Genomic DNA, 24,980 nt, shown 5'->3' with positions numbered 1-24,980 from the left:
ATTCTCTTGTTACCAGCTCAACTAGCTGCTGCAGAACCGCACCATGTCTCCGTGTCCTCGTAGTCCCCCTCATGCAGCGCAGCATGAGGTCCAGAAGAGCCCTGCGTCTCCGCACACCGTGCCTTCCTGCTCCCCCAGTCAGACCCCCTGAATCCTGATCCCCCAGTCAGACCCCCTGAATCCTGATCCCCCAGTCAGACCCCCTGAATCCTGATCCCCCAGTCAGACCCCCTGAATCCTGATCCCCCAGTCAGACCCCCTGAATCCTGCTCCCCCAGTCAGACCCCCTGAATCCAGCCTGATCTTTCCACAAAGCTCACAAAGCTAGCAGCTACAAACAACAGACAAAAGCAATATCTGCGCTCGGTGTGTTCATTCATACCACCTGCTGTACTGCCAGGCTGGTGAAGGAGACTATGCTTTTATTTATCCATTGTGTAATAATAGGTTCCTTGAGTGTCTACTTCTATTCATGTACAAGCTGTTTATAGTGGCCATAATAGAACATATTATGTATTTTTTAAATATAATGTATTAGTCTTTATGATTTTATTTATTTTGTTCCGGGTAAAATCGTGTGGAAAGGGGATTTCTTTTGTATTAGTTCTTGCCTCTAGATACCTCTGCTGGACTCAGATCACCCAGTCTTCCGCCAAAATGGAATGAGAAAAAAACGAACCCACTCATCATCTCATCAAATTTGGCCATCACATTTTCATCCTCCTCCTCCTCATAGTGTCCATCATCATCATCGTCCCTCCTCCTCCTCCTCCTCATAGCGTCCATCATCATCATCATCATCATCGTCATCATCGTCCTTCGTCGCCCTCTTTCTTTTCTTCTTTCTTCTCCTCCTCTCTTCTCATCCTCTCCTCTCTTCTCATCCTCTCCTCTCTTCTCATCCTCTCCTCTCTTCTCCTCCTCTCTTCTCATCCTCTCATCCTCTCTTCTCATCCTCTCATCCTCTCCTCCTCTCTTCTCATCCCCCCCTCCTCTCTTCTCATCCTCTCCTCCTCTCTTCTCATCCTCTCCTCTTCTCCTCCTCTCTTCTCATCCTCTCATCCTCTCTTCTCATCCTCTCATCCTCTCCTCCTCTCTTCTCATCCCCCCCCTCCTCTCTTCTCATCCTCTCCTCCTCTCTTCTCATCCTCTCCTCTTCTCCTCCTCTCTTCTCCTCCTCTCTTCTCCTCCTCTCTTCTCATCCTCTCTTCTCATCCTCTCTTCTCATCCTCTCCTCCTCTCTTCTCATCCTCTCCTCTCCTCCTCTCCTCTCCTCCTCTCCTCTCCTCCTCTCTTCTCATCCTCTCCTCCTCTCTTCTCCTCCTCTCTTCTCCTCCTCTCTTCTCATCCTCTCATCCTCTCCTCCTCTCTTCTCATCCTCTCCTCCTCTCTTCTCCTCCTCTCCTCCTCTCTTCTCATCCCCCCCCCCTTGGCGGCTTCCCATGGTCACCAGGGCTCTGTTGATTAAGCTGAGAGAAATTGGTTGTCCTGGACCCAATAACCCCTTTGAGCTCTGAGCGTGCGTGTGCGTGTGTGTACTTGGTGTGTGTGTGTGTGGGGGTGTACGTTGGTTGCTGGCTGTGCTGGGAAGAATGAATGAGTGAGGGAAAGGGAGAGAGGGATCTGGCTCTGGGGTCTAGTGAGGGTCTCCTGGTAATTGAAAAGCTGGGGACGCTTGCTCCACGGAGCAGTGTGACCTCTAATTGAGAGCCGAGCGATTGATTTCTCCACCGTGAGAGAGAAAGAAGGCGTGCTGGGCGAGTGGAGGAGGGGAGACGGAAGGATAGGGGAAGGGGGGGGGGGCGGGGGGAGGGGTACCAGAGGCCACAGAGAGCTCCACAGAAAGAGCAGAGAAAGAAAGATAAAGCATTCCATCAGAGGGGGGAAGCTAGGTTTGACCAGAGAGAGAGGTTTGGGGCAGACAGGAAAATGGAGAGAGCGAGAGAAATGGAGGGAGGGAGTGAGAGATGAAGGGCAAGAAGAGCAGGAACTGCAACACTGCAGTCCGCAGCAGAAAAGCCAGGCTGTGCATTTTTGGTGGCGCTGAAATGATTGAGGGGCGATCTGTTTGTTTTCCTCTCAGCCTGCGGCAGCTTCTTGTAAGCAGGGCACTATGTAAATCTGATGATTGTCATCTTCGTGTGGTTGATTGATGTTGTATTATAGTGTAGTGTACACACTGAAATGAACTCTCCCGGAACGGTACATTCAGGAAGAGCATGCATTTGAAATGACTGAATTGGAGAATGAAGTGGCAGCCAAGTCATAGCCGTAGCACTCCTCTTCATTCGGTGACGTGTCCTCCCCCCCACCCCACGCCTCACTTTCATATTGACTGTTGGAATAGCAATCTGTTCAACCTGTGCTAACACTGGAACAAAATAAAGACAAAAAGGGAATACATAAGCTTCCGTAACACTCGTGTTTTAACAGGGTCCAGCAGTCCACCTGGGCTTCTGTTTAAGCCATGCAAAGGCAACTCTAGGGCCGGAAACAGTCAATCAATGCCTTTTAATATATCAACTGTTTGTCTGCCAATGCTAACGCTTCTTTATGAAGACTCTACTGGTCTTGTTTACAGTAGATTTGAAGTGCATTAAAAGAATCCAACACTGAATATGAGGCAAGGTTGTGGTTTGTGTGCTTACACTGAATGTTAATGATGTACATAGTTGACATGCATGTCAGTGCTGACAGAAATAAATTTATTTTAAAAATTGTTCTTTTCTACTGTTGGCATTCCAACTTATTACATTGCATGAAGAAAGGGTTATGTTATTTGAGAAGCTTTCAAATCACTCTACTGCAAGGGCTACTTAATTTTAAAACATTCAGAAGTCAGGGTCTTCTGCACTGGAGTTTGTATTAAAGTAGAAGGGCAGGTGGCTGCAGTCCTTAAGCCAGTATGCTGTATAATCCTGTGCTTTTCCTCAATTTGCTGCATTTTATCAGAAAACTTTTTTTCAGAAATGGCCTTCGCTCACCCTAACACCCTAACCTACTCGAGGTTGGATGCGCTTTTTCAGGTGTGCGTGCCCTTTCAGGAAAAAGTCTTAAAGCGTTTGGTCCTGTCAAAGGAAGCCACAAAGCCCTGCTTTGATTGGCAGCCAGGGTTTGACTGAGGTGAGTGTGCAACTTGTGACAAAGACATATTTCTGAATGTCACGTCCTATCTCTGATCTGCCATCTTCCTATCAGGTAATGGAAAGCCAAATGGCATCGGATAAGGCCACTAATGCATGCCGGTGTCCTTGGCAACGGGGCCCAGGGAAGGAGCTCATGGCTCTGCCGAGGGAGGAGAGCAGGAGTGGAGTTTGACAGGAATCAGGCGACAGTAAGCCACTTAAGGAGCCTGAAAAGGTTGCTGCTTTCACCTGTCTGCTGGAGAGGGGCGGAGGGGGAGGGGAGTGACCTGCTGAAGGGGGGGGGGGGGGTGTTGGGAAGAGGGTTGTGAGAAGACACTGAACTCCTCCCCAGGCCACACACACACAGTCAGGGAACCCCCAATCTGGGGTTGTCAACCTTTTTGTTACAAGGCTGTGTTTCTTAGGCATGAGCATGGAGTCATCTCATCTTAGGCATGAGCATTTGAAGTCACCAGTGTTGATTGTTCATGGGAACACCTCAGTTGGCCTCTGGCTTTTGCCTTTCATAATTCTGCTCGTCACGATTGCAATTTCCTTTTAGTAAACAAATTTGGACCGCACATTATTAAACAAGGTATGTTATGAAACAAGATATGTCCAGACTTTGTGGATCATTCATCAGAAATGCTATTCCTCAGGTTTCAGGGTGTCTGGCCATATCACTCTTCCATTCTTCTAATTCCATTTCATGAAAGGAAAGACATTAATCAGACCTTGATGCAAAGTGATGAATCAAAGCTGTTTATTTGATATTAATAGCAGAATATACAGCACTACCATTTGATGATAGTGGGAATCAAAAGAATAAAGGTACAGATAGGGTCGAATCAAAATCAAAACATGGCCAAGACAGAAAACACTAATGTGTGCAATGGGAGAGCTTGATGAAGGAACAGCAAATATAAACAGTACACACACACACACACACACACACAACAGAATCCTCAGGGGAGAGGACCGGGGGATGTCCTGCCACAGTTTTAAAGTGCCCAATACATCAACAACGCGAACAATATTGAAAGCTCCAATGTATGCAGTCATTTCAACATGGAACACTGACACTGATAGTTGTACTTCTCATTACCGTTAACGTTTCAAAGATTTTTTTTTTGTTTTTTTCCTTTTTATTCTAAAACACAGCTAATAATATTGCACAGATGAGAGGTGTCCTACCTTGAATGTAGGGGTTCATACACAGAGCTTTTTTTGTAGAATTCTAACCCAATATGCACTGCAAACTGAAAGTAGAAACACTCTTAAGGACATGCAAACAGATCAAATGTTGTCTGTCAGATTTGTCTTGGTTGTGTACATACTCAGGCAGGAAATGTTTGCATTCGAATGGGGTCAGTCACACAGCCGGTTGTGGGAATGTCAGTTACACAATCCAGTAGTTGTATCACCCAACTTCAAACGGCTCCAGAGGAGTAAATCATGTACATTAGGACATGCCAGTATGGTTCACAGAGTACATTAAAAGATAGTATGGGCATAAACAATGTGTGTACCCTTTATTTGATTTAAATCCACCATGTAAGTAGATGACTAGACATGTCATGTTCTTTCTCTTGGAAAACTCGGAATACCAATGGTTTACACCAACATGGTCCATAATATGAAGCACTGCGTTTACTGAATGTGCCTTCAAACCCCATCTGTCCAAATTTTAGAAGTTGCAGTTTTATAAATTTTAACATTTCAATTTGTTTTTCAAGGCACCAGCCTTTTGAGTTCATCTAATTAATTAAATGTTCCCAGGACAGAGTGGATAATCGTACTTGTTATCGGGGTTAAGTAAGTAAAAAGTAAATTCACAGCTGGAAACTAACCTTGGATAAAATACATATCGTTTATATGACGTGATTATAGCAGATTTATGAAAGTTCATAAATCTGGTACTACCATCTTGTCTGCACTGGGTGTTTTAGTAAATATCAACCTCAGATTGATAAACCAGAGTAGCCCTGTTGATTCAGTATTGATTACTTTCTGTAATTTGTATGGAATTCAGCCAAACAGTAGTTTTATATTCATGAGGACAAAATGTTAAGGATACAACCATGGTGATTTCTTTATTTTGGTACACATTAAGTGGAAGAACATTTACTCTGAATAGTTGTCTCTCTTTGAGCATAGGTGGATTGGTAGTGAATAATGTTATAATTTAACACCAATATTCCCATCAACACTTCAGTCAATGCAACAAAAATACCATCTGTTTTTTAAAAAAAGAAACTTTAGCACTATAAGAAATAAAATCATGGGTTCTTATGAGAAAATTAATTTTAAAAAAAAACATTGGTACAATTTTTTTTGCTTTTGCACAAACAACCAAAAAATCAACTGAAATCACTTTTCACTTCATAACATTTGAAGTTGCCCCACCAATAATTACATCTTTAGAATGGGTATGACTCCCTCTGTGTCAGTTGGTTAGCTTGTTGAGCTGCTTCATAACATATGGTTCTCAATGGCTAGCTTGCTCTTTAGATGTGAATGAGTGATCCATATCTATTCAGCCAGTGACACTGACACTGGATCTATGGTTTTACTGTAAGGCGCTCCAAGGTTTGGACTACAGCACAGTTGCTGTGAGGTGTATCCCCCTTGGGCAGACGCAGTGGATTTTGTGGCCCCTCTTATTTGCGGATCTCTCATGGTGTACTTCAGAGAGGCTTCAACTTTGGTATTTCTCGGCACTTGATGATGAGCTACAGGATGTGAGCTTAGCACTGACACAAAGTGAGGCGGTGGTGATGGTGCGCGAAGAGATTGTCAGACACAGCACAGCCTGTGACATCAGGGGGTTTGAGGCTTAATGGAATAATTTGGGGGGGGGGGGGGACATGAGCTACTCTCATAAAAAAAGAAACAAACCAATTTATAAAAAAAAGAACTCAATGAATGTTGTGGCTTGGGATGAATGTTTTTTGCGCAACATAAAACATATATTTTACAGACTTCTCCATATCCATCAGATGCATAATTTGACACAATCTAACAAAGACCCTTTATTGTGGCCTGTCCACGGAACCACCTCATCCTTCATTGTGTTTTTTCTCGCTGTGTCTGATTTTAGAAGGTAGCTTGGGTCAATATATACACAACTGAGCTGCACTTGTATAAAAACAGAAAGTCCAGGCTAACATGCAGGAATGGAGTCCTCTGAGGTGATGAAACATAATAGTCACAATGCATTTCAACTGTTTGCTAACCGTAAATATAGTCATGCATAAAGCTGGGGCTACAGCACTGATGGGCATCTGCTAAGTGTAATGCTACACCTTAAATACAGAACAGGAGAGCCCCCCCCCCACCCCCTCCCCCCCAAACAGACAGGAAAGAGGGGAAGTGTGGAAAATGAATGAAGCCTAAGTGGTAACATAAGTACTGTGATTTCCTCCATCACAATATGAAAGCAGTGAACTTGAGGCCTACTCTGCAACCATTCCAAAAACCAAAACCAGAAGAAAAAACAACCAAGCAAAGCGTTTTCATATAGTCAGCCGTCCCACTGAAACAAAAAGAACCATAAAATGAAGTAAGGACAGAAAGCAAAAGAAAAAGAGGAAACAGCATAATCCTCAAACCACAAAAGATGAGAAACTTGACACATTAGCAAGGGGAGACAAGCATTTTTTTGTTCTTTTTTTTTTTTTTGTAAGCGCACCTCTTCAACTATTACAAAAAATCACAACTTAAAATGTATAAAGCAGTTTCCATTGTTTGTCTCATAAAGTCACAGTTACCAAAAGAAGAGCAAGTGAATAATTTATTACATACGCTATATTAACATTACCCTAAACACTATTATCTATGAGGTATATCTGAGAACATCTGGTAAGGTAAAGCACGGTCTGCGCTAATGTCATGCCACAAATGTATCTTTTTTTCCCACTTATTTAAAGCTTTGCAACCGTTGAGAGGAGAGAGATAGAGAAAGACAGAGAGGGGGAATAAGACTAACGTTACAACCTTTGGTATAGTCTTTTGTTTTTGTTTCTTTGTTCTTTGCATGATTGCATTGCAAAGCACCACAAAACCGAGAGCACGTTAGCAAAGGCGTGCACCGGCCTGTCAAACACTGAGGTATTCACAGGAATAGAAATGACAGAGAGGTCTAGACTTCACTTTGGTTCAAGCAAGGCACTCGTCCTGTGGTTATCTCATCCTTTGCTATGAAAAACGCTCTCTACATCTTTTGTGAGGCGGGCTCCTTTTTTGTCAAAGAAAGTAATGCGGTCAGAGGAGGGAAATGCACAGAATTTGGTTTAATAGGTCATCTCAGCTCATGCACCACGTGTCAAGTTCCCAGTTATGTATGTTCCATAAGAAGCCTCAGAGTGCATACTGATGCTTTACATTAATATATGCCAAATTGTACATGAAACACTTGTGGCAGCACATGATGGTGTATGTTGTTACACATGACATACTACTTCAGCAGCTAGTGAGAGCCCCTAGTCAAAGTACGTACTACTTGTTTCAACAGGAGGGAATGATTACTATTCTGGAGCAGAAGTAGCCGTTAGAGGAACGCTAGTGGAATTACAGGAGCTGTGTTGTTCTAAATCACCACAAACAGGAGCTCATGTCCTCCAGAACTGAGAGGTCCTCACCACAGCCTTTGGTGTGAAACAGGGGAGGGGGGTTCTTTGGTTTGGTTTGCACAGGTTTGCACTGAAGCAGAGACAAATGAGTTTTCATCTGTTGAGTTAAGCTAGAGGGGAATCATGCCTCCAAAGGCTTCCTTAGTGTGGACCCTGAAATCAACACTTTTTTTTTGTTGTTTACAATTTGTTTACTTCAACATAAAAAAAACAATTTTTGACAATCAATTGAATTCTAAACACAGTAGCGAGTGACAACTGATTGTAAGCGTGCCACTCACTCTGATCCAACTAAAATAGCTCCATGAATGTGTGAAAGCAGGGGGAGAGAGACATGCAGTCTTCTACTGTACATCAGTGCAGAAGTGTTTGTTTTATGGGTCAGGAGTTTGATTCTTGCTTGCTCAGCTCCATTTGGGTGGTGAGGGACGTTCTGGACGACATGGCTTTGAGCTTACATCACAAAATCCCCGGTCACTTCCCTGGCCACATGTATCTTTGTGGGAAGAGAGAGGGATGATGTGTTACAGAACTGGACAGAGACAGAAAAAGATGGAGCAGAAGAGAAAAGGAGAGGGTGACATTTATCATAAATGAAAGCATGGGTCAAGCGCAGACCGTACTAGAGAAAAAAAAAATCTTTGGTATCTTTGGTTTCATCAACACGATTAAAATTACAAATGGAAAAGTCAGTGAGGTAGCCTCTTTGGTTCTCACTATAGAAGTAGAAAGGTTTTTTTTTTACACACACACAAGTCAGTCTTGGAAGCAGCTAGTGTTTAAGGGATTCCTCTGTTATCCTTCTACGAGTGAAGCGATGAACATCCTCTCAGCAATCGCAGTTATCTTTGGTGTGTTTGCACCCATCTCAGTCAACGCGTGGCCCTGTCTGATCCGTGTCACAAACATCAGTCTGAAATTCATTGCTTGTCCGTCAACTGCCAACAAACAGTATGCAAAAAAAAGGTCTCTCAATATAACAGCTAAATTACCTCTAGAGCACAGATGCAGTGTGTTCTTAGAGAGTTTCAACAAGAGATTGTTTTCATTCGGAAGCAAATTAACAGAAACAAAATCAAAGGAAGATCATAACTAAATTCTCAGTAATTTGGTGACTTGTAAATTACAGCTTTCTACTGACACGTCTAAATTTTGAACATTCACTCTTTTTATTAAGTCTAAAGGAAATTAAATACTCATTCTGTTGCTTTTTAAAGTAAAGCTAACTAATAATAAATTAACAGCAGGGGACATAAGCACTGCATCTTTGATGCACTAACATTCTTAAATACCCATAAATATTCATTCACAATTACATCTAATTAAATAATATTAAATAATTACGTTTAAAAAAAGCTATGCTTGTGTACTAGCACATTTTGTCATAAATAAATAAGTCTGACAGTGTCAAACACTTAAAGAAAGACAAAAAATGTAAACTTTGGCAAGCTAATTGGGATAAAGGGTTTCAGGGGAGTTTTGGTCATTTAAATTAATGTTCAATCATAGCAAATATAAATTACATAAATAAAATTATAGCATTCAAAACCTAGGAAAGACAATTGTACAAAGGCATTGGCAAAATAAAAAGTAAGTACTAAGACAAGCAATGAAAACCTCTTTTTTTGGTTTGATTTCATATCCATGGTGGGCACATGTTCCTCAAGACCAGACTGCAGTGAGCAAATGGGGGAGGGACTCCTGCTTCACCCTCAGGGGTCTGAAGTGAAGGAGGATCTTTGGACTAAAAGCTATCAAGAGTGAAAACTATAGGATAAAGCTATTCGACCGATAGTTGAGCAGTTTTCTTTCTCTTCAACTGAAGAACTTGTGGGTTTTTGTCCATTTTTGGCTTTGTTTCAGTACTGTGACTGGGGGGAGTGGGGGACTACTTTGTCTTTTTTTTGTTCTTGAGAGAAATTGAACACGTCATGGATGTGCCTTTGAACACCTGACCCTTGCGACCCACTGGAGTGACCACACACAGACATGAGGGAGGGGATTCAGTCCTCTGCACAGGGTGAACTTAATGGGGGACAGAGGGAGAGAGGGCTGGATGGCATTCCATATTGCTCTTCCATAAAACAGGGGAGGGGTTTCTTTGGTTTGCTTTTCACCTGTTTGCGTCTTTGGTTTCATAGTAACTTTGCATTTGTGGAATTTTTTTTGGTTTAAGAGACTTTAAGAGTATAAATGGCAAAAATGTATTGTTCATCACCCTCGTTTCAACATTCAATACACTCAGAAGCCCTCTACCTCTGATGTGAAACCTGAATAGTGTAGTTTGCTACTGCTGTGCAGAATTAGCAGGGAGTCTGCTTATCTGTGTGTAAATGTGATGTTGAACTAGCTATGCTGTATAAAAATACTGAACACATGTGATATAAGTCTATCTCTTAGCACATACCATTGTTATAGGAATGACCGTGTGGGGGGCTAACGTACAGTTTCCTAGTCAGGGAGGGTTTGCCGGTTCCACAGGAGTGTGCTTTAGTTATCTTTGGTACGCGGTTTTGCTGAAGCACACTCTCTGTGTCCCGCGGCATGAAAAGCTGAACTGACAAGTTTGTCAGGCCCAGATTTGCGGTGCTGAGCGCGTGGAGAACCGAGGTAGTCTGTGTGGCGTGTACGAGATGAACCAAATCCCTGGACCCCATGTCTGTGAGCAGGCACACTCCGCAATTAATCACACACATCACATCCACCCACACACGTGCGTTTCCAGGGTCAGCATACGCATGTGTGTGTGTGGCATGCTTCTCTGAATGTATTCCAGGCTTTAGTACAGGGTAAGGGTAACAGGAGAGGGGAAAACTGCTGTAGGAATAAGTTGTGGATCTTTGGTATTGTAGCTGATGAGGTTTTCGTTGTTCTTTTCCATTTTTTCGTGAAAAAACTGCATAGGCACACGTTAAAGACAATCTTCAACTTTTGAGAGACACATTATTTCTGCCTTAGGAAGCAGCTGCCGCTGAGGACAGCGCTTCCACACGTGTTTAACCCTTTTAGTCCCAAATCTGCTTCCGCCTTTCAAAGTCCCTGTCGCGTCGGGCAGAGACGAAGCTACCCCTCGGCTCCCCCAGCGACCTCACCTCCCTCCTCTTCCTTGGTATCCTCGCTGTTATAAGGTTTCTTCCTCTTTATAACAGTTTCTTTTAAGTTGTAGAACAGTTAGGTGCAGAAAAAGTTTCTTTGGTTTCGATTTGTCAATAAATAGAAAAAGTCTCAAGTGTCCATTTCAATCATCCGTCCAGCCTTTGGCTTGCTTCTACATCATGAAAACCTGTGTTTCTGGGGAAGGGACGACCCACTGGCTCGCAGATTTCACTCTGTGGTCTGTGTGTGTATGTGTGGTGGTGATGGAAAGATGGCAACGTGGCTTTGAAACAATGGCATTTCGTTAAAACCCAAACGGCATAGACAGGCAGGAGTTCCTATATTTACATTTGATTAGTGAGAGGGGTCTAGTTTAGTTTGGTCGGTAGTGAACTCATCCAGCGTTGAACAACACAGAAAGCGATGAGACCGGGGGTTTGCTTGTGGGAGTGACTGGACGCCCAGAGCCCTGGTCCGGCGCAGCCCTGTTTTAGTTTCATAGGCTCCAGGAAGGTCTGCGCTAACGAGGCCCACTGGGCGCCCAGCGCCCCCATCATCCTGTGAGCCTGCTGGAGATGAGGCTGGCAGGCATCGTCTTTGAGATTGTCCTCTTTTTCAATGATAAAGGCCCTGATTCGCCATACCAGTTCGATCTCAGCAGGCTCTCATTTGGTTTTGCGGTGGTCATGGGGTGTCAAACGAAAACTAATGTGTGATGTTCAAGTGTAAAACATGACATGATTTGGTTTGTGATTGTTTCGAGTTGTTTCGTTTGTGTGGCTGCATTTGTGTGTGGGAGTATAAGTTCAATTGTTTGTTGTTGTTTGTCCTGTCTGCAAGTGTGTGTGTGTGTGTGTGTGTGTGTGTGTCTGTGTTCCTGCATGTGCGGGGAGGATGCTGTGATGGGTGTTCTTCAACTGCTTCTTAAAATTGGCGTCCTGAGTAATCTAAGGAGTGAAGAACGATCTGCATGGAGCAGCCCCAGGTCTATTGCAAATGAAATGTGCTTCAAGATTGTGCTCATGTAACTAAGCCGTCCACTAAAGTCTGGTGGGACAGAACAGTCATAGCAGTCGCTAGATTCTGTTCTAATTTTGTGTGCGCAAGTCTGTCTGTGTCTGCGAGTTGTGTCAGTAGGTATATGCATACCAGCATTACAGTTTAAAATGGGGCAAATTTGTGCTTGCAAACTTGCCAGAATCTGGCATTGGGGAAATTGGAATTACCTTGATATATCAAGGGCTACCATTTAACCCTTTGTGAGCCATGTTCTTTGTGGCCTGATCAAATTACAGATGTACTGCAAGTAATCAAATCCTCTGAATGATAGCTATGCATCCAATGTGTAAATACATTGTACTTTATGAATATCTGATGGTATAGAGGTATAGGTAGTTCCTTCTCTATGTTTGACCCTAATCCACATTCTCTTTGTTGATGTCTATGAAGGTCACATTAATGTACCTTAGATAATCAACTGAGGTGATGTAAAATAATCATAAGACCTAAACATGAATGGAGAGTCATCAGATAGATGAAGTGGCCAACTGAAATGCATTTTGTGTAAATCTGCTTTGTGGCCAAAAAACCCAACATGAATATGGATGGCAACCAGCCCTTTGGTAAACAGGATTAGGCTGAGATATTGAGAAATGTTTGAAATATTTTGGTCATATCTATAATCTAATGCACTTATATTCTAATGCAATCCTTTGCATGACATAGATTAAGAGTGAAATGGGAATACCTCTCCCAAAACACTAGTGTGGAGCATTATGGGATGGTTTGGGCTGGATGTATGTGTGGATGATGATGTGCTTTTGTCATGGTTACAAGTCAGCTTGCTTTTTGCTACAGCGTGCCAGTGGACAGTCCCTTCCCCTCTCCTTCTCCAAAAGGATTTTTTTCTTTAAAAAAAGGTTGGTTTTGAGTGGTCCACCCATCCCTGGCATACTGACAGTTACCCCCACCCCCACCCCACCCCCACGCACACCCGTCCCTTCCTCCCGTTGCCCCCTTCCTCAGCACCACCCCCATCCCATCCCTGACCCCCCCCCCCCCCCCCCCAACCACCCACCCCCCCTCCCTCCCATCACGCTTTGGTACAAGTGCTGGAGGCTGAGGAGTTGCCGCCTGGACTCCCCTCGTCCATCCATTTGTCCAGGCTGCGCCTCCGGGCATTCATGAAGAAGTTGCTGACGGTGCTGAGCTCCAGCCCCAGCTGCTGGGAGATGGTCAGCTGCATCTCCTTGGAGGGACGCTTGTTCTCCTTGAAGATGGCCAGCAGTGTGCGGCGCTGGAGGTCAGTAAAAACCAGGCGGGATTTCTTTGGTGTATTGCTCCTGTCCTTGCTTGGCTCTTGCTCTTTTCTTTTGCATGCTGGGGGGTTGGGAGGATTCACAAGACAACCAGGAAGGGAAACAAGGAAAAAAAGAGTTATTATTGTTGAAAACCACAACAGTGTAAAGAACTTAGCAAAGTAATGACTAGCCAGTCAAGACACAGATTTGTAAGTCCTTCTCTACTTACAAAGTAGAAATAACAATAACATGTTCAGAGGCAGCTATGATGTGAAACCACACAATCAAACACAGAAATGACTGATCACAAGATATTGACTAAAGTATCACTTGCTATCAAATGTAACATAAGGCTAGGATCCTATGGTGTCCACTCATTGAGTTGATGGATGTCCAATACCCACATTCCCAGCAACATAAGCAGTAGGTAAATAATATATTACACTCCATGTCTCTGTGACACATCATGGCAAACCTAAGCAGCCCACTGGGTATTCCCGCTGGGTTTGATGATCACCTGTATCACTCTGAGATATGCTCTGGCTCTCTAACGGTCACTGTCTCAATATTGATGTTTCTGAGGATATAATGTTTTTCCTAAAGGCAGGGTCAGTTTGCTGAGTTGGTCAAGCATTAGGCCTACTAACTTTCATTTTTCCAGATTCTGCTTTGTACTCACAGGATGTTTGGAAAATCTGGGCTTTTGCTGTTCTTTTAAGGCCATTTAATGTATCTCATACATGTCATTTATCAAACATCCGGCATATCCACAAATACCAAAAGCAGATCTTTCTTGAATTTCCCCTTGGGGATCAATAAAGTATCTATCTATCTATCTATCTATCTATCTATCTATCTAGATACCTCACAGCCAGTTAACAACAATCTCTGTAAATCTTTAGAAGAAATCTCTTTGTCCAAGCACACTAAAACAAACAAGCATGCAAGCCATGCTAGTCATCATGCACAGGCGAATGTATGTATTACTGACTGTTAAAAAGCCTAAACTTTACATTCTTTCTATACTTTATATTATATTTTATTATCATTTAATATAATTTGCATAGCACTGTGCACCCAGGCGTGTTGAAATGTACCAGACACGAAGATCCTCTTCATCTTCTATGTTCCACACAGAGAAACAGTTGCGTCCTGTTTATGTATTCGTAGTTTGTGCCCTGTGTGTGTGTGTGTGTGTGTGTGTGTGTGTGTGTGTGTGTGTGTGAGAGAGAGAGAGGGAGCGAAGAGAGAGAGGGAGCGGAATGCGCAGCATAGGAGCGGGCTTAAGAATTTGATTTGATTACCTCTTTGAATTAAGTATGCACAACTGAGACCGCGCGAGATCGATTGAAATCAGGTTAAGTACTCAATTGAGTACAAAACTATTATGTAAGAGGAAACTGTCCGCCGCCGGGTGTAAATAAGCACACTCTCTGCAGCAGCTTTGTGTTGCTGTCTGTGCGTCCTTGCGACTGGGTCGAGGATGGCATTATAATCACTATTATTTTCACTACTTAATTTCAATTTTCATATTAATTCTATGTGCACGGAAAGAGTCGCCTCCGTCTTGATGTTTGTTTCAGTTATCAGCGATATCAAGCCAAGCACAAGGACTATTGGAGTGGTTTGATACTAGACTGTCTATCAAATGGCGCAATTTGAAGAGGCCAAGTTAGATCGCCCTCCTGGGGTGTTCTTGCGCTTTTCTAGTGCAGTCAAACTAAATCTTTGATGGAATGCAATGAATACCAGTGCTTCAACACTCAACATTCATAATTCATGTCCAGCGAAACACAAAACAAGCTCAGATTTATTTCTGCTATCCATGGTGCTGAACCACGACATTTCAAAGGGGACCAATCGCTATTCGTTTTCTACCATTTAATTTCATCAGGTTAAGATAGACCTACATGAATTAAAAAAACGGGTCATTGTCCTTAAGCTACACTATATTGCTTAAAGAATTAAACGCGAAAATGTATCCGCCTGTGTAGGTCTATACTGCAATATGTATAGGCCTACAGCATAATAGTCTGCATATGTATGAAACACACGTATCGTTATTAGACACCGTTTAATAATACAGTACATTGTTTTGCTAGTTTATGTGGGCGTATACCTCCGCTGTATTTCAGAATGTTTTGAAGGACTATGTAAATCAAGATAACTGCAGTTGTTTTCCAATAGGTGGCAGTATTTGCTGTTTAATAGACCTGTGTTGTAACAGAAGAACTAAGCGCCATTCCGACAGCCTCTAAATCCCTTGGAGACAAAGTAGGCCTACTGATGCCTTACATAGATGTTAGATTTGTCATAGGCCTACTTTGTGCGGGATTTTTTCAGACCGGGTCATCTCTGAAAACATGCCTGCGCTCGTATAATTCCATTTATGCAATGTTTAATCATTACAAAACTTCGTAAAATAACAGCCCATGTACAAGGTGTAGCCTATTTAATTTGGTGGCTAACGAACTCATTCTCAGAGCAAAACTGAAATTATTAGGGGACGGACACAAACAACTATACATAGTCCTGTCCCTGTAAGCAATTAGCCTACATGGTTCAGATTTAAAATAATTGGAGTTAGTAGTAAGAGTAGGCCTAGGCTATTCTAAACGGACGAGTAGCCTAGGCTACACTAGTCTATGGTCGAAATAGGCCCACACTAAATGGTTGTAAGGTCATTTACATCATCATAATTTACATCATAATTTACAATCATCATTACTTGTTATGGAAAATGACAAAAACGTAACTGATAAGTTGGCTGTTTGTACCGTGAACCGTTAATGGTGTTGGCCGAGGGAAAAAACAACTATCACTCTATGAGCCAGACATAGCCTATACAAAAATAAATAATTGCAAGATGTATCATAAAACTACTTTAAACCCTATGAAGTCATAATTCCATGGAATGGCTTTCCAAATGCATCCAAGTGTATCTAGTGCTATGTGTGTCTATGTTTCTTACAATTGTACCTTTAAATAAAAAATGTTTTATTTCCTTATCATTCTTTTAAAAGACAGTAATGAAAACGAATGCCATGCCTTGCTGGTTTACGGAAAAGAGAGCTTCTCGTGGCGTTGTGCAATAAAGAAAGGAATTGTCATTACCAGATATTCTACCGACGCTAAAAAAGGAAAACAGTCTTCCATTGACCAAAGACAAAGAAAGAGTGCACAAGAAACAGAAGGCGCCATCTCTTTTGTCAATAGACACACAACAGCAGCGACTGAATCACCTTTAGTCTTCATGGCAATGTTTGCCGTATGATAAAAATTACCATTATAATATTCAAAGGGATTTAGTATTTCGGTTGTGGGAAAGGGGTGCCAACTTTGGGGTTTTCCAAAGGGGTAAGGTTAAATCAATAAGATTGATATGCGAGGTTTCCCTGGCCTTTCATCAAATGGATCTCTCTCTCTCTTTCTCTCTCTCTCTCTCTCTCTCTCATGGTTGATCTTTCTTCTCCGGCGAATGTAAATCAATGCACAGTGCGTCTCTAACCACACGGAGCTCAGAAAGTGCACCCCTGGTAGGATCCAGTGGAGCAACACATCTGACCGCAAAGCTGTCAGTTCGCTCATATCTGACTTCATTAAGTTTGGCCTTAAATGCCTATTTCGAATGATATTGTTTTTGTGTATTTATTTATTTGGCCATTGTTATGTACCAACCCAAACAACGGCTTTCATTGACGAGATTATTACTTTTGCACTGATACACACAACAAACAACATTTCACCAACAACACTTGCTGTGGCCAATAATTGGCAAATACAAAATATATTAAGCAGTCTGCAAATGCTTCACATATGTATGTACACTTTGAAATAAGTATGAAATATGCATGATAATATCTCTTATTATAATTTTAGAAATATACATATTACCATCAACATTAAAAAGTAAATGTTGATTGAACATACAGCTCCTTCATATTTGAAATTCATTCATATAATTACTGGCTGCTTGGGAATGCTAAAAATTACATGGAGCATACGCTTCCCTTCCTCCTCTCCTCTGCATCTTCCCTGTCACAGGTGCTGAGAACCGCGCTCCCTTCCTCTCCCTGAGCCAGACCCTCTCCATTACACAAAAGCCCTGCTGAAGGAGACCCTGAGGGGGGCTGGAGTGCTGGGGGAGGATTAGCCTGCTGCTATACGGCTTTTTAATGTATTCACATAAACAAGCTACTCACACGTGCCCCAATCCCACCCGGCCCCTCGGAAATAATGATGTGTCATCCGTGACTGCCTCTCAGACCATAGAAGGGAACAGGTGAGAACATTTCTGACATTCCTCTGCCTTGAAGTCGGAGAGAGTTTCGCTTGGCCATGGTCGGAAAATAGTTTTTTAAAGCTGAATACGAATTCTCCTTTCAAAAAGAGCTCACTCTGCAAAAATCAATTCCACACATGAGTGCATTGTCTGTGGCTTTCACTATTACGGTTTTCAACAGACATATTTTGGCCTAAAATCCACCCTTCTGAATACACGTTCCCCTTTTGATACAAAATGCTTTAAAACCATACTACAAAGACGTCAAATGCTTTGTGAGTTGTATGTGATGGTCTAATTCACCCAAGAAGGAATGAAAGCAGAGCTAGTAAATTAATTTATGGCATCAAATGTGTGTTTTGGAGTCTGGTTTGAAAGTTGGAACTGATACAGTTGTGATGTAGGGTGATTGAGGTTTGAGATCAATATTTCACCGCAAAACATGAGCTGCAATGATGATTCCTCTTGTTCGACAGAAATTCCTTGTGGAAACAGTCCAGACATTTCTCTAAAGCACAGGTCAGTCCATCAGTCTGCTGTAAATCACCTTCTCTTTGGTACCTCAGCCTCTCTCTCTCTCTCTCTCTCTTTATGTGTCTGAGTCTATCTCTGTCTCGCTCTCTCTTTCTCTCTCTCCTGCTTTCTGACTTTAAAATGCAGCGATCTGATCTAGGACAGCGCTCTCTCATAAAGGCTCTGCCGCTTCCGGGAGCTGAAGACATCTAAAGCTGTGGTGCTTCATTATGGCGCAGTGTGTGAATAAATGCATCTGGGTAAATGCATTATGTTTGTGTGGTGGCCACTTAGCTGTGTCATTCCCTGTGTGTGTGTGTGTGTGTGTGTGTGTGTGCGCGTGTGTGCAGACATCCTTAATGCGTGCTTCCTGTATGCAAGTGAGGCTCTCACACAGAAATGAGATTCTGAGCTCATCACGCCTCGCTCTCTCATGAGCTGGGTCTCTCTCTCTCCCTCTCTCTCTCTCTCTCTCTCTCTGTATCAGCTTGCTTTTTTAGCCACCCATCCGAAGTGCACTGTTTGCTTTGACAGCAGAACGGACATCACTTGATCTCTATCAAGGACTGCACAAAGGCAGTCTGTGCGTTGGCCTCACACATAGAGAGAGGGAAGGCTCTTTAATCAGATGGGAGGTGGGGAGGAGGCCCTGAATGGCTGTGGACATTCACAGTTGAGCATATCCACACCACTAACGATGATGACATCGGGAGTCCAAAGATTTTGTTGCCAAACACACTTATCAACAGCCACGCGATATGGCCAATCAGAGAATCCATTGACTCAGTGATGTTTTTTTCTGCTGATGAGGAAATTGCCTCAGTAACAGTTAGTCAAAAATGTGGAGTAAAAGATTAAATCATGGATCTGTTTTCCTGCCTGAGTCTGGACAAGAGCTGAAGCTACGTTACCATGTAGAAGTGGTGGAGTTTCACAAACCTATTTAATCAGGAGAGGATTATCTGTGTTTTTCTGAATGTAATGTTAACATGAATATCAATGTATGCCTCTATCTTTACTAAGTTTATTTGTCCTGCACCTGCCAGAAGGTGGCACACAATTATTTTTTTGAACATCTAGCTTTAGTTAACCTCAAATGAAAACAAAGGCTTCGTAAGACTAATTATCCAGGAACATAAAGGGAATATGGCCGAGAATCCATGTCTGCTGCCCGTCTCTCTCATCTCCACACGGTGGGAAATGAAAGCACCCATGCTGAGCTCCGCTGATAAACATGTGTTTGGCAGAATGTGCCTCTGTTTATTGATAACCACACTGCCATGAGCCAACACTATGCTCTTCAGACCCTCAGCCTACAACACTGGCCTCTACCCAAGGCCACGCTGGCTGCACACCACACAAAACGCTTGTCTAACTGTATTTGGTGGGAATTGACAATGGTGCTTTCGGGTTTTAACTAATACCCTTTATTTTAATGTTGACATAAAGTAAGATGTTTAGTGCATAAATGTCATAATATGAGACAATCGTCACCCAAAATGCAACAACCACAATACGATTGTGTGGTGTTTGAGTATGCTGTCAAAATATAGCCAAAATCATAATGCCTGTACATAGCAAATACCATCAGTCACAAGTTACACCCTGTAATCCCAATGCTTTCATCTTTTGAGCTTCTTGCAGCATTCAGTCATGTTATAGCATTTCCAACTGCAGTGCATTCTTTCTCCTTGTGCAAATGAGCTGTTGGTTTATGAGATTATAATGTGGTTTTAATAGAATTGAGAGGCTCCTGACTGTGTACTTTCAGTATGATCACTCTCCCACTCCTAGGCCACTGCCATGGTGTCACATATTACATTAGCCTAATGCAGTCTGTACAGGAAATAGATTTGACAACAAAGCATTTGAGAGCTCAACTGAATATGAGCTCTACAGAAATGACTGAATTTCGTCCCCAATAACGGTTTTCTAGTTGCTATGCTTCACATATGCCATTCAGAAACCATGTGGCTTTTCAGGAGTAACGAAAGGTATGCACATTGCCCTTCTGCGTTTTCCTTTTCTGGGAATGAAGAGGACAGCAGGGAAGGCTAACTACGACCTTCTGAGATAGCACGGTCATTCACCACAAGCGTAGCTGTTCACGCACAGCCATGCTGTGTCTTTGGGGATAAACTCTGTCTAAATCCAGACGAAGGTCATTCGCGACATCTATTCCTTGGGTACTTTCCCTCCGCTATTAGGCTACTGCTTAGTTCCTGGAGATTGCGAACGTGCTGTATGCTCCCATCTGCACACACAAATGATTAAAAGCGATCCGTCACTGTAAAGCGTATGAAGGTGGGGACAGGCAGGCCGACTCGGGTTTGCTGGAGTCGCCTCAGTGCTGGGAAGAGATCTCCACCGTCAGCTTTACTGGAAACAGGCGAGATCGGGTTCCAGATCAATGCGCGCTGGGTCCACACGTTTGTGTTATTGTTGCCAGCATTAATGCTCTTTTAATCTTCAAGAGATTATCGCCATCGATCCATCGCCATACAGCTTCACATATTTGTTTTTGAAAGTGACATAACTAGACGAATGAGAGACGGAACGGCACATTTTATCCTCTGAAATAAATTGTAGCCTACACCATTTGTGATCAAGAGGTGGTTAACAACAGTTTTTACCTTGGGTGTTACATTTTGAACTAAACTAATGTTTTTAAGTGTTGACCAGAGGTGTTTGTATTGTAGACAACAGCGCATGAAATAGCGAAATAGGCCCTAATACTAGCCTATGTTGATTCATTCTTGTCGCAAATGAAAAACAGTAGGCTATCAATGGCAAAAACATATAGACTTAAGATTAAAACTTTAACAACGAGTTAGAAATTCTATAATTCATTTAATAAGTTTTATTGATTTAGAACGTCGTTTGAATTCTGCTGAATCTCAGATTGACTGCATGAGGATATCTGACAGAGGATTATCATCTTTGTATTCTATACAAATTGGTGAAGGAATTAGGCTATCAAGAGACACGGGTTGCCAATGAATCCAAACTTTTATTAGACTCGACGCGTGTGTGTATTTATTTAACTTCATTTGTTTGTGGGCAGTGAGATCCATGGTCTTACCCCAGAGTTTTTTTCTCTCTCAATAGCCCTGATTCTTAATGCCGCTTGTCCATTTTCATCATTTATTTAGTCAAGTTGTTCCTACACACTGTGAGAGGAATAACAATGATTTGGTGAAAATGAGAGCGCTCCTTGATTTGAGGCACCCTGAGGTGGCAGTCCGGACTGATTGCATGTCGTGTGAGAGGAATGGGCCGAAGTCGAATGTCACGTTTGATTTGACTAAATTATTAGCACAAGGACAGGGCCATTTTCTCTGGTGAAACCATGCGGTGACAAGACACCTGCACCCTTATCTGAAGAAATACGCAGAGCAAACCAATTGCCCAATAACTCCAGTCACTGGCCTATTGCATAGGCTACACATTGGTGATGTTTACATTACTCAGCAACGCATACATTAATATATTAAGTTCAACATGTAGTCAGCAATGTAAACAACTGTCGAATTGTTTACTAATTTGAAAAAAAACAAAAAAACATATGCGAGCAAAGATGACAAAACATCAAATGCGGTTATTTTAAATTCCTGGGGTGAAATGTTTCCTCTTACAAGAAATCTTACCGGCTATAAAAACTAAAAAAAGCCCGACGACTCGCTCTCCATTTTGCCTAGTTAACCCAAGACAAGGTGACGTTTTGTGCAGGAGCTGTGGGTCACGCCGTGATTTCTATCAATAATTCATCGAGGTTCTGCAGCTTCTGCTCTTCTTTTCAATTCCCTTGCCTCGCCGATCACATAATACCTTCCCCCAGTGCTCCGGCCGCAGACTTTACCGCCATCTGTAAGCTACCGATCCTACGCGGAAACGCAAGGCGACTGCTTTCCCAAACCTTTAACTAATATTGCTCTTCTGGTAGAAAAACTCTCTAGCTGGTTCCATTTCACCTTTTTAATTCACTTGCACTTAATCAGCTCAAATCTTTTAACACTCTCCTCCCCTCCCTTTGAAAAAAATCTTCTTGTAGCAGGGACGGTGAAAGGTAGATATTGACTGCATAATAGTAGCCTACACACATTGTACAGGTCCTAATTTTGGGGAAATGTGGTGGTCTTGAATTTCTGTATGTAATGTTAATAAGTTTATACTCAGAATGTTTGTGAGCATATGAAATAGTTTATAAACAAACGTGCTCCTCTCTCATTCACCGGCCATGTGATTCTGATCGTACATGCGTAAAAACCCATTTTGAATGATACATGCAACTAACTCCTATTATGGTAATCAACAGTGTTAAGCCACTCAATAGAGTAAGCTACATGATAGAAGTATAACTCTATACACCGTGCAAACTGCAGAGTAGTATAGTGCTTAATTACAAAGGCATATATTGAGAGTTTTTGGCACATATTTTTGAAGAAGAAAAAATACACAATGTTCATTCTACAAAACATTTCGCCATTAAGTCATTTGAGAAACAACTATGTACTTGTTATGGGTTTTATGGGCTTGTTTATAGTTTCTGGTATATTTGATGTCAACCATACACGATTAGATTGCCAATAATTTGGAACAACACATTTGTGTTCAATCAATATTAAAGAGTAATCTAGATTTAGCATCGGGGCCTTTCTCCTAGAACAAAAGAAGCGCGTATTGATGGTTATAAATTTGATCGCTAGAGGGGGCAACAACCTTACAGTAGCCTATAGATACGAGGGTTCCAACATCGTAGGTCTTCTGTCGGGATAATAACCCTTCCCATCAACATAATCCCTCTCTACAATCACCGTCCCTCTCTTTCATTATTCCCCACTTTTCTAACTCTCATTTTCTTAACCTTTCTGGTGCACAGACGTAGCATTTCATCTTACAGACAGAATCTCTCAAGCGCTGTTAGGATAAAAACAGACAGTGGCTACCAGAATTTCAGTATGCTTTTCAAAAAGAGGTGATATCTTTTTTATATATATATAACTAAGGGCGTTTTGTTTGGGATGCATTCGACTACACATAGCCTACTAGCAAAACATCCTGAGTTACTGAAATCTGCCAGACACAGCAAAACAGAGGGAAAGTAGACAGAAAATGTGTGGACCTTTTTATACAGTCTATGATGTAGACGGATAAGTACTGTTCCAGCAGCTCTTTGTTAAATTGCCTACACGAATAAGCATCACATCAGGATAGTGTTAACAATTTAACCTCGTTAACAATTTAAACCTCGTCACTAAAAAAGTGCTCTCTGACGCATTCATTTAAAAGGTAGACTATTATCCAAATGTGCGAGATACATTTACAATCTATTAAGCAAACACTTCTTTCAGGGGAGAAAATTATTAATTCAACTGTCATTAATATTGATCGCAATTATTGACCATTAGCTAAAAACACTGTAAGTGAAAATAAATTTCTCTCCACTGAAATGTAGGCTACTCGCTTCGTGAACTCTGTTTTAGTGATGAGGGGAATAAGCACGGCGTAGTCAGCGGCGGAAGAGGAATGTTTTTAAAGAAGATACCTTGTCTTACCTGCAAGCCGTAGGGCCGACATCCTCTGAAACTCGGGTTCCTGCAGCCATTTCCACATTCTCCGAAAGGTTTCCCTTCCCGATTTAAGTTTACTCCAAGGTTTGGGGTTTCTTAAGAGGTCGGAAAGAGTGCCCTGCGAGCGACACAGCACCCTCTGCGCGAAGATTGCCTGCGGGATGCTGTATCGCTTCAGTTCGGCTGTGATCCTTTGTGCAACTTCTTTGGTGTTTATTTCTTCCAGCTGCCCCGAGTTGCTACCTTGTGTTCCAGAGGAGGAGGGCGGTCTGTCTCGGTTAGAAGCCAACACAGGCCCGTGGGATTGAGGGTGGCCTGGATGCCCTGTGTGGTGCATCCCGTTCAAATGTGGCATCATACCTGCCGTTGGGCCACCGAGGCCTCGAGAGAGATGTTGATCCCCTCTGGCCAGCATGGCAGTGTGGGCATCAAAGTTGGAGCTAAGCATCTTGTCATGCCCATGTGTGCCATAGTTATGGAGGCTTTGTTGGGTGTTGTGTATGGAGCCCAAACCGTTACCGAGGGGACTGCTGGCCAGGGGGGATAAACTCTGACCCATCCCGGTCATGTCCTTATGATAGGGGCTATAGAGGTTGTTCATTGCTGGTAAACCCCGATCGTCCCGCATCAGCGTAAAACTCCCACTTACGCTCCGCTGGTGGTGATGATGATGGTGGTGGTGCGGATGGTGGAATTTGTCCGAAACTGTAGAAATGGGCGGTAAGGGTTGCAGTGGAGTTAACGTGGTGTAGGTGCCGCTCATCCCCATCCCGGGAGGGGATGTGTCGCACGGCATACTCATGGCGTGATGGAGCGGGAGAGACAATTCTGGTCGGTACTCTCCGGCTCCGTCCAGAATCGTTGCCATGCTGGACACCATCGCGGTCCGCGACGATGCCGCAGCCAGATCCTGATGTATCCGCAAGGAAGCCCCCGTGTTCCGATTGTGATGGTGGTGGGGGCTATGACTGTTCATCAAATCCTGCTCATGGCTTATTCCACCATGCAGATTGCCAATGCTGTCCATTGTCATCTCTGGGTTCATGGCGTAAGCATCCAGATCCTTGGCCAGGCATCGATAGGCGTTGTAGGCAGTCTTCATTCAGTCCATTGATCTATTTCATGTTATGTACCAGGGATGGGTTTTCCGTTTGTTTGTTTTCTAAGGCCTCTCGGGTTTTTATTTAAAAAATTACCGATCTCTATCAGACGGGCCAGTGCTGATTCTCCCCATGTCCGAGCCCTCTCCTCCTCCTATGTCTACTGTTTGGGCAGCTGGAGCTGTCCAGGATGGGCTAGCTCTACGCTCACCCTACCCCACTGAAAAGGGCGTGGACTATGGTTTGACGAGCGCAGTCTTTGTCCAACTGTATTTCCTATTTTCTTCACAAGACCGCCTCATTTTGCAGAAGCCACCAATCGGTTTGGGCCAATTCTGAAGCCCCAGGTTTACAAGTGCGGTT

At 42.9% G+C, this 24,980-nt stretch overlaps 1 protein-coding gene across 3 annotated transcripts; it reads right to left on the bottom strand.

The window, feature by feature from the left end:
- Nucleotides 1-12,943: 12,943 nt before the first annotated feature.
- Nucleotides 12,944-24,865, bottom strand: onecut2 (one cut homeobox 2). 3 transcript variants are annotated; one of them, XM_042058601.1, is made up of 2 exons: nt 23,503-24,865; nt 12,944-13,261 (listed from the first exon to the last, which is right to left on the bottom strand). In XM_042058601.1, exons 1-2 carry the CDS (start codon nt 24,617-24,619, stop codon nt 12,945-12,947), a joined length of 1,434 nt encoding a protein of 477 aa, XP_041914535.1. In that variant the 5' UTR covers nt 24,620-24,865; the 3' UTR covers nt 12,944. The 3 variants fall into 3 exon arrangements, with proteins under 3 accessions (XP_041914535.1, XP_041914536.1, XP_041914537.1); XM_042058602.1 differs by having other exon boundaries at nt 12,944-13,231; nt 23,503-24,862; XM_042058603.1 differs by having other exon boundaries at nt 13,017-13,231; nt 23,493-24,864.
- Nucleotides 24,866-24,980: the final 115 nt, after the last annotated feature.

Source organism: Alosa sapidissima, chromosome 13 (genome assembly GCF_018492685.1).
Source record: "Alosa sapidissima isolate fAloSap1 chromosome 13, fAloSap1.pri, whole genome shotgun sequence".
NCBI classification, from domain to species: Eukaryota; Metazoa; Chordata; class Actinopteri; order Clupeiformes; family Clupeidae; genus Alosa; species Alosa sapidissima.
The sequence above is the reverse complement of the archived record's forward strand: the minus strand, read 5'-3'. Positions and strand labels throughout refer to the sequence as shown.

Coding starts and splice junctions, on each gene's coding strand:
- onecut2 (XM_042058601.1), bottom strand. CDS start 24,619: ATGAAGACTGCCTACAACGCCTATCGATGCCTGGCCAAGGATCTGGAT. Junction 13,262..23,502: donor GTCGGCCCTACGGCTTGCAG/GTAAGACAAGGT, acceptor TTTCCCTTCCTG/GTTGTCTTGTGAATCCTCCC.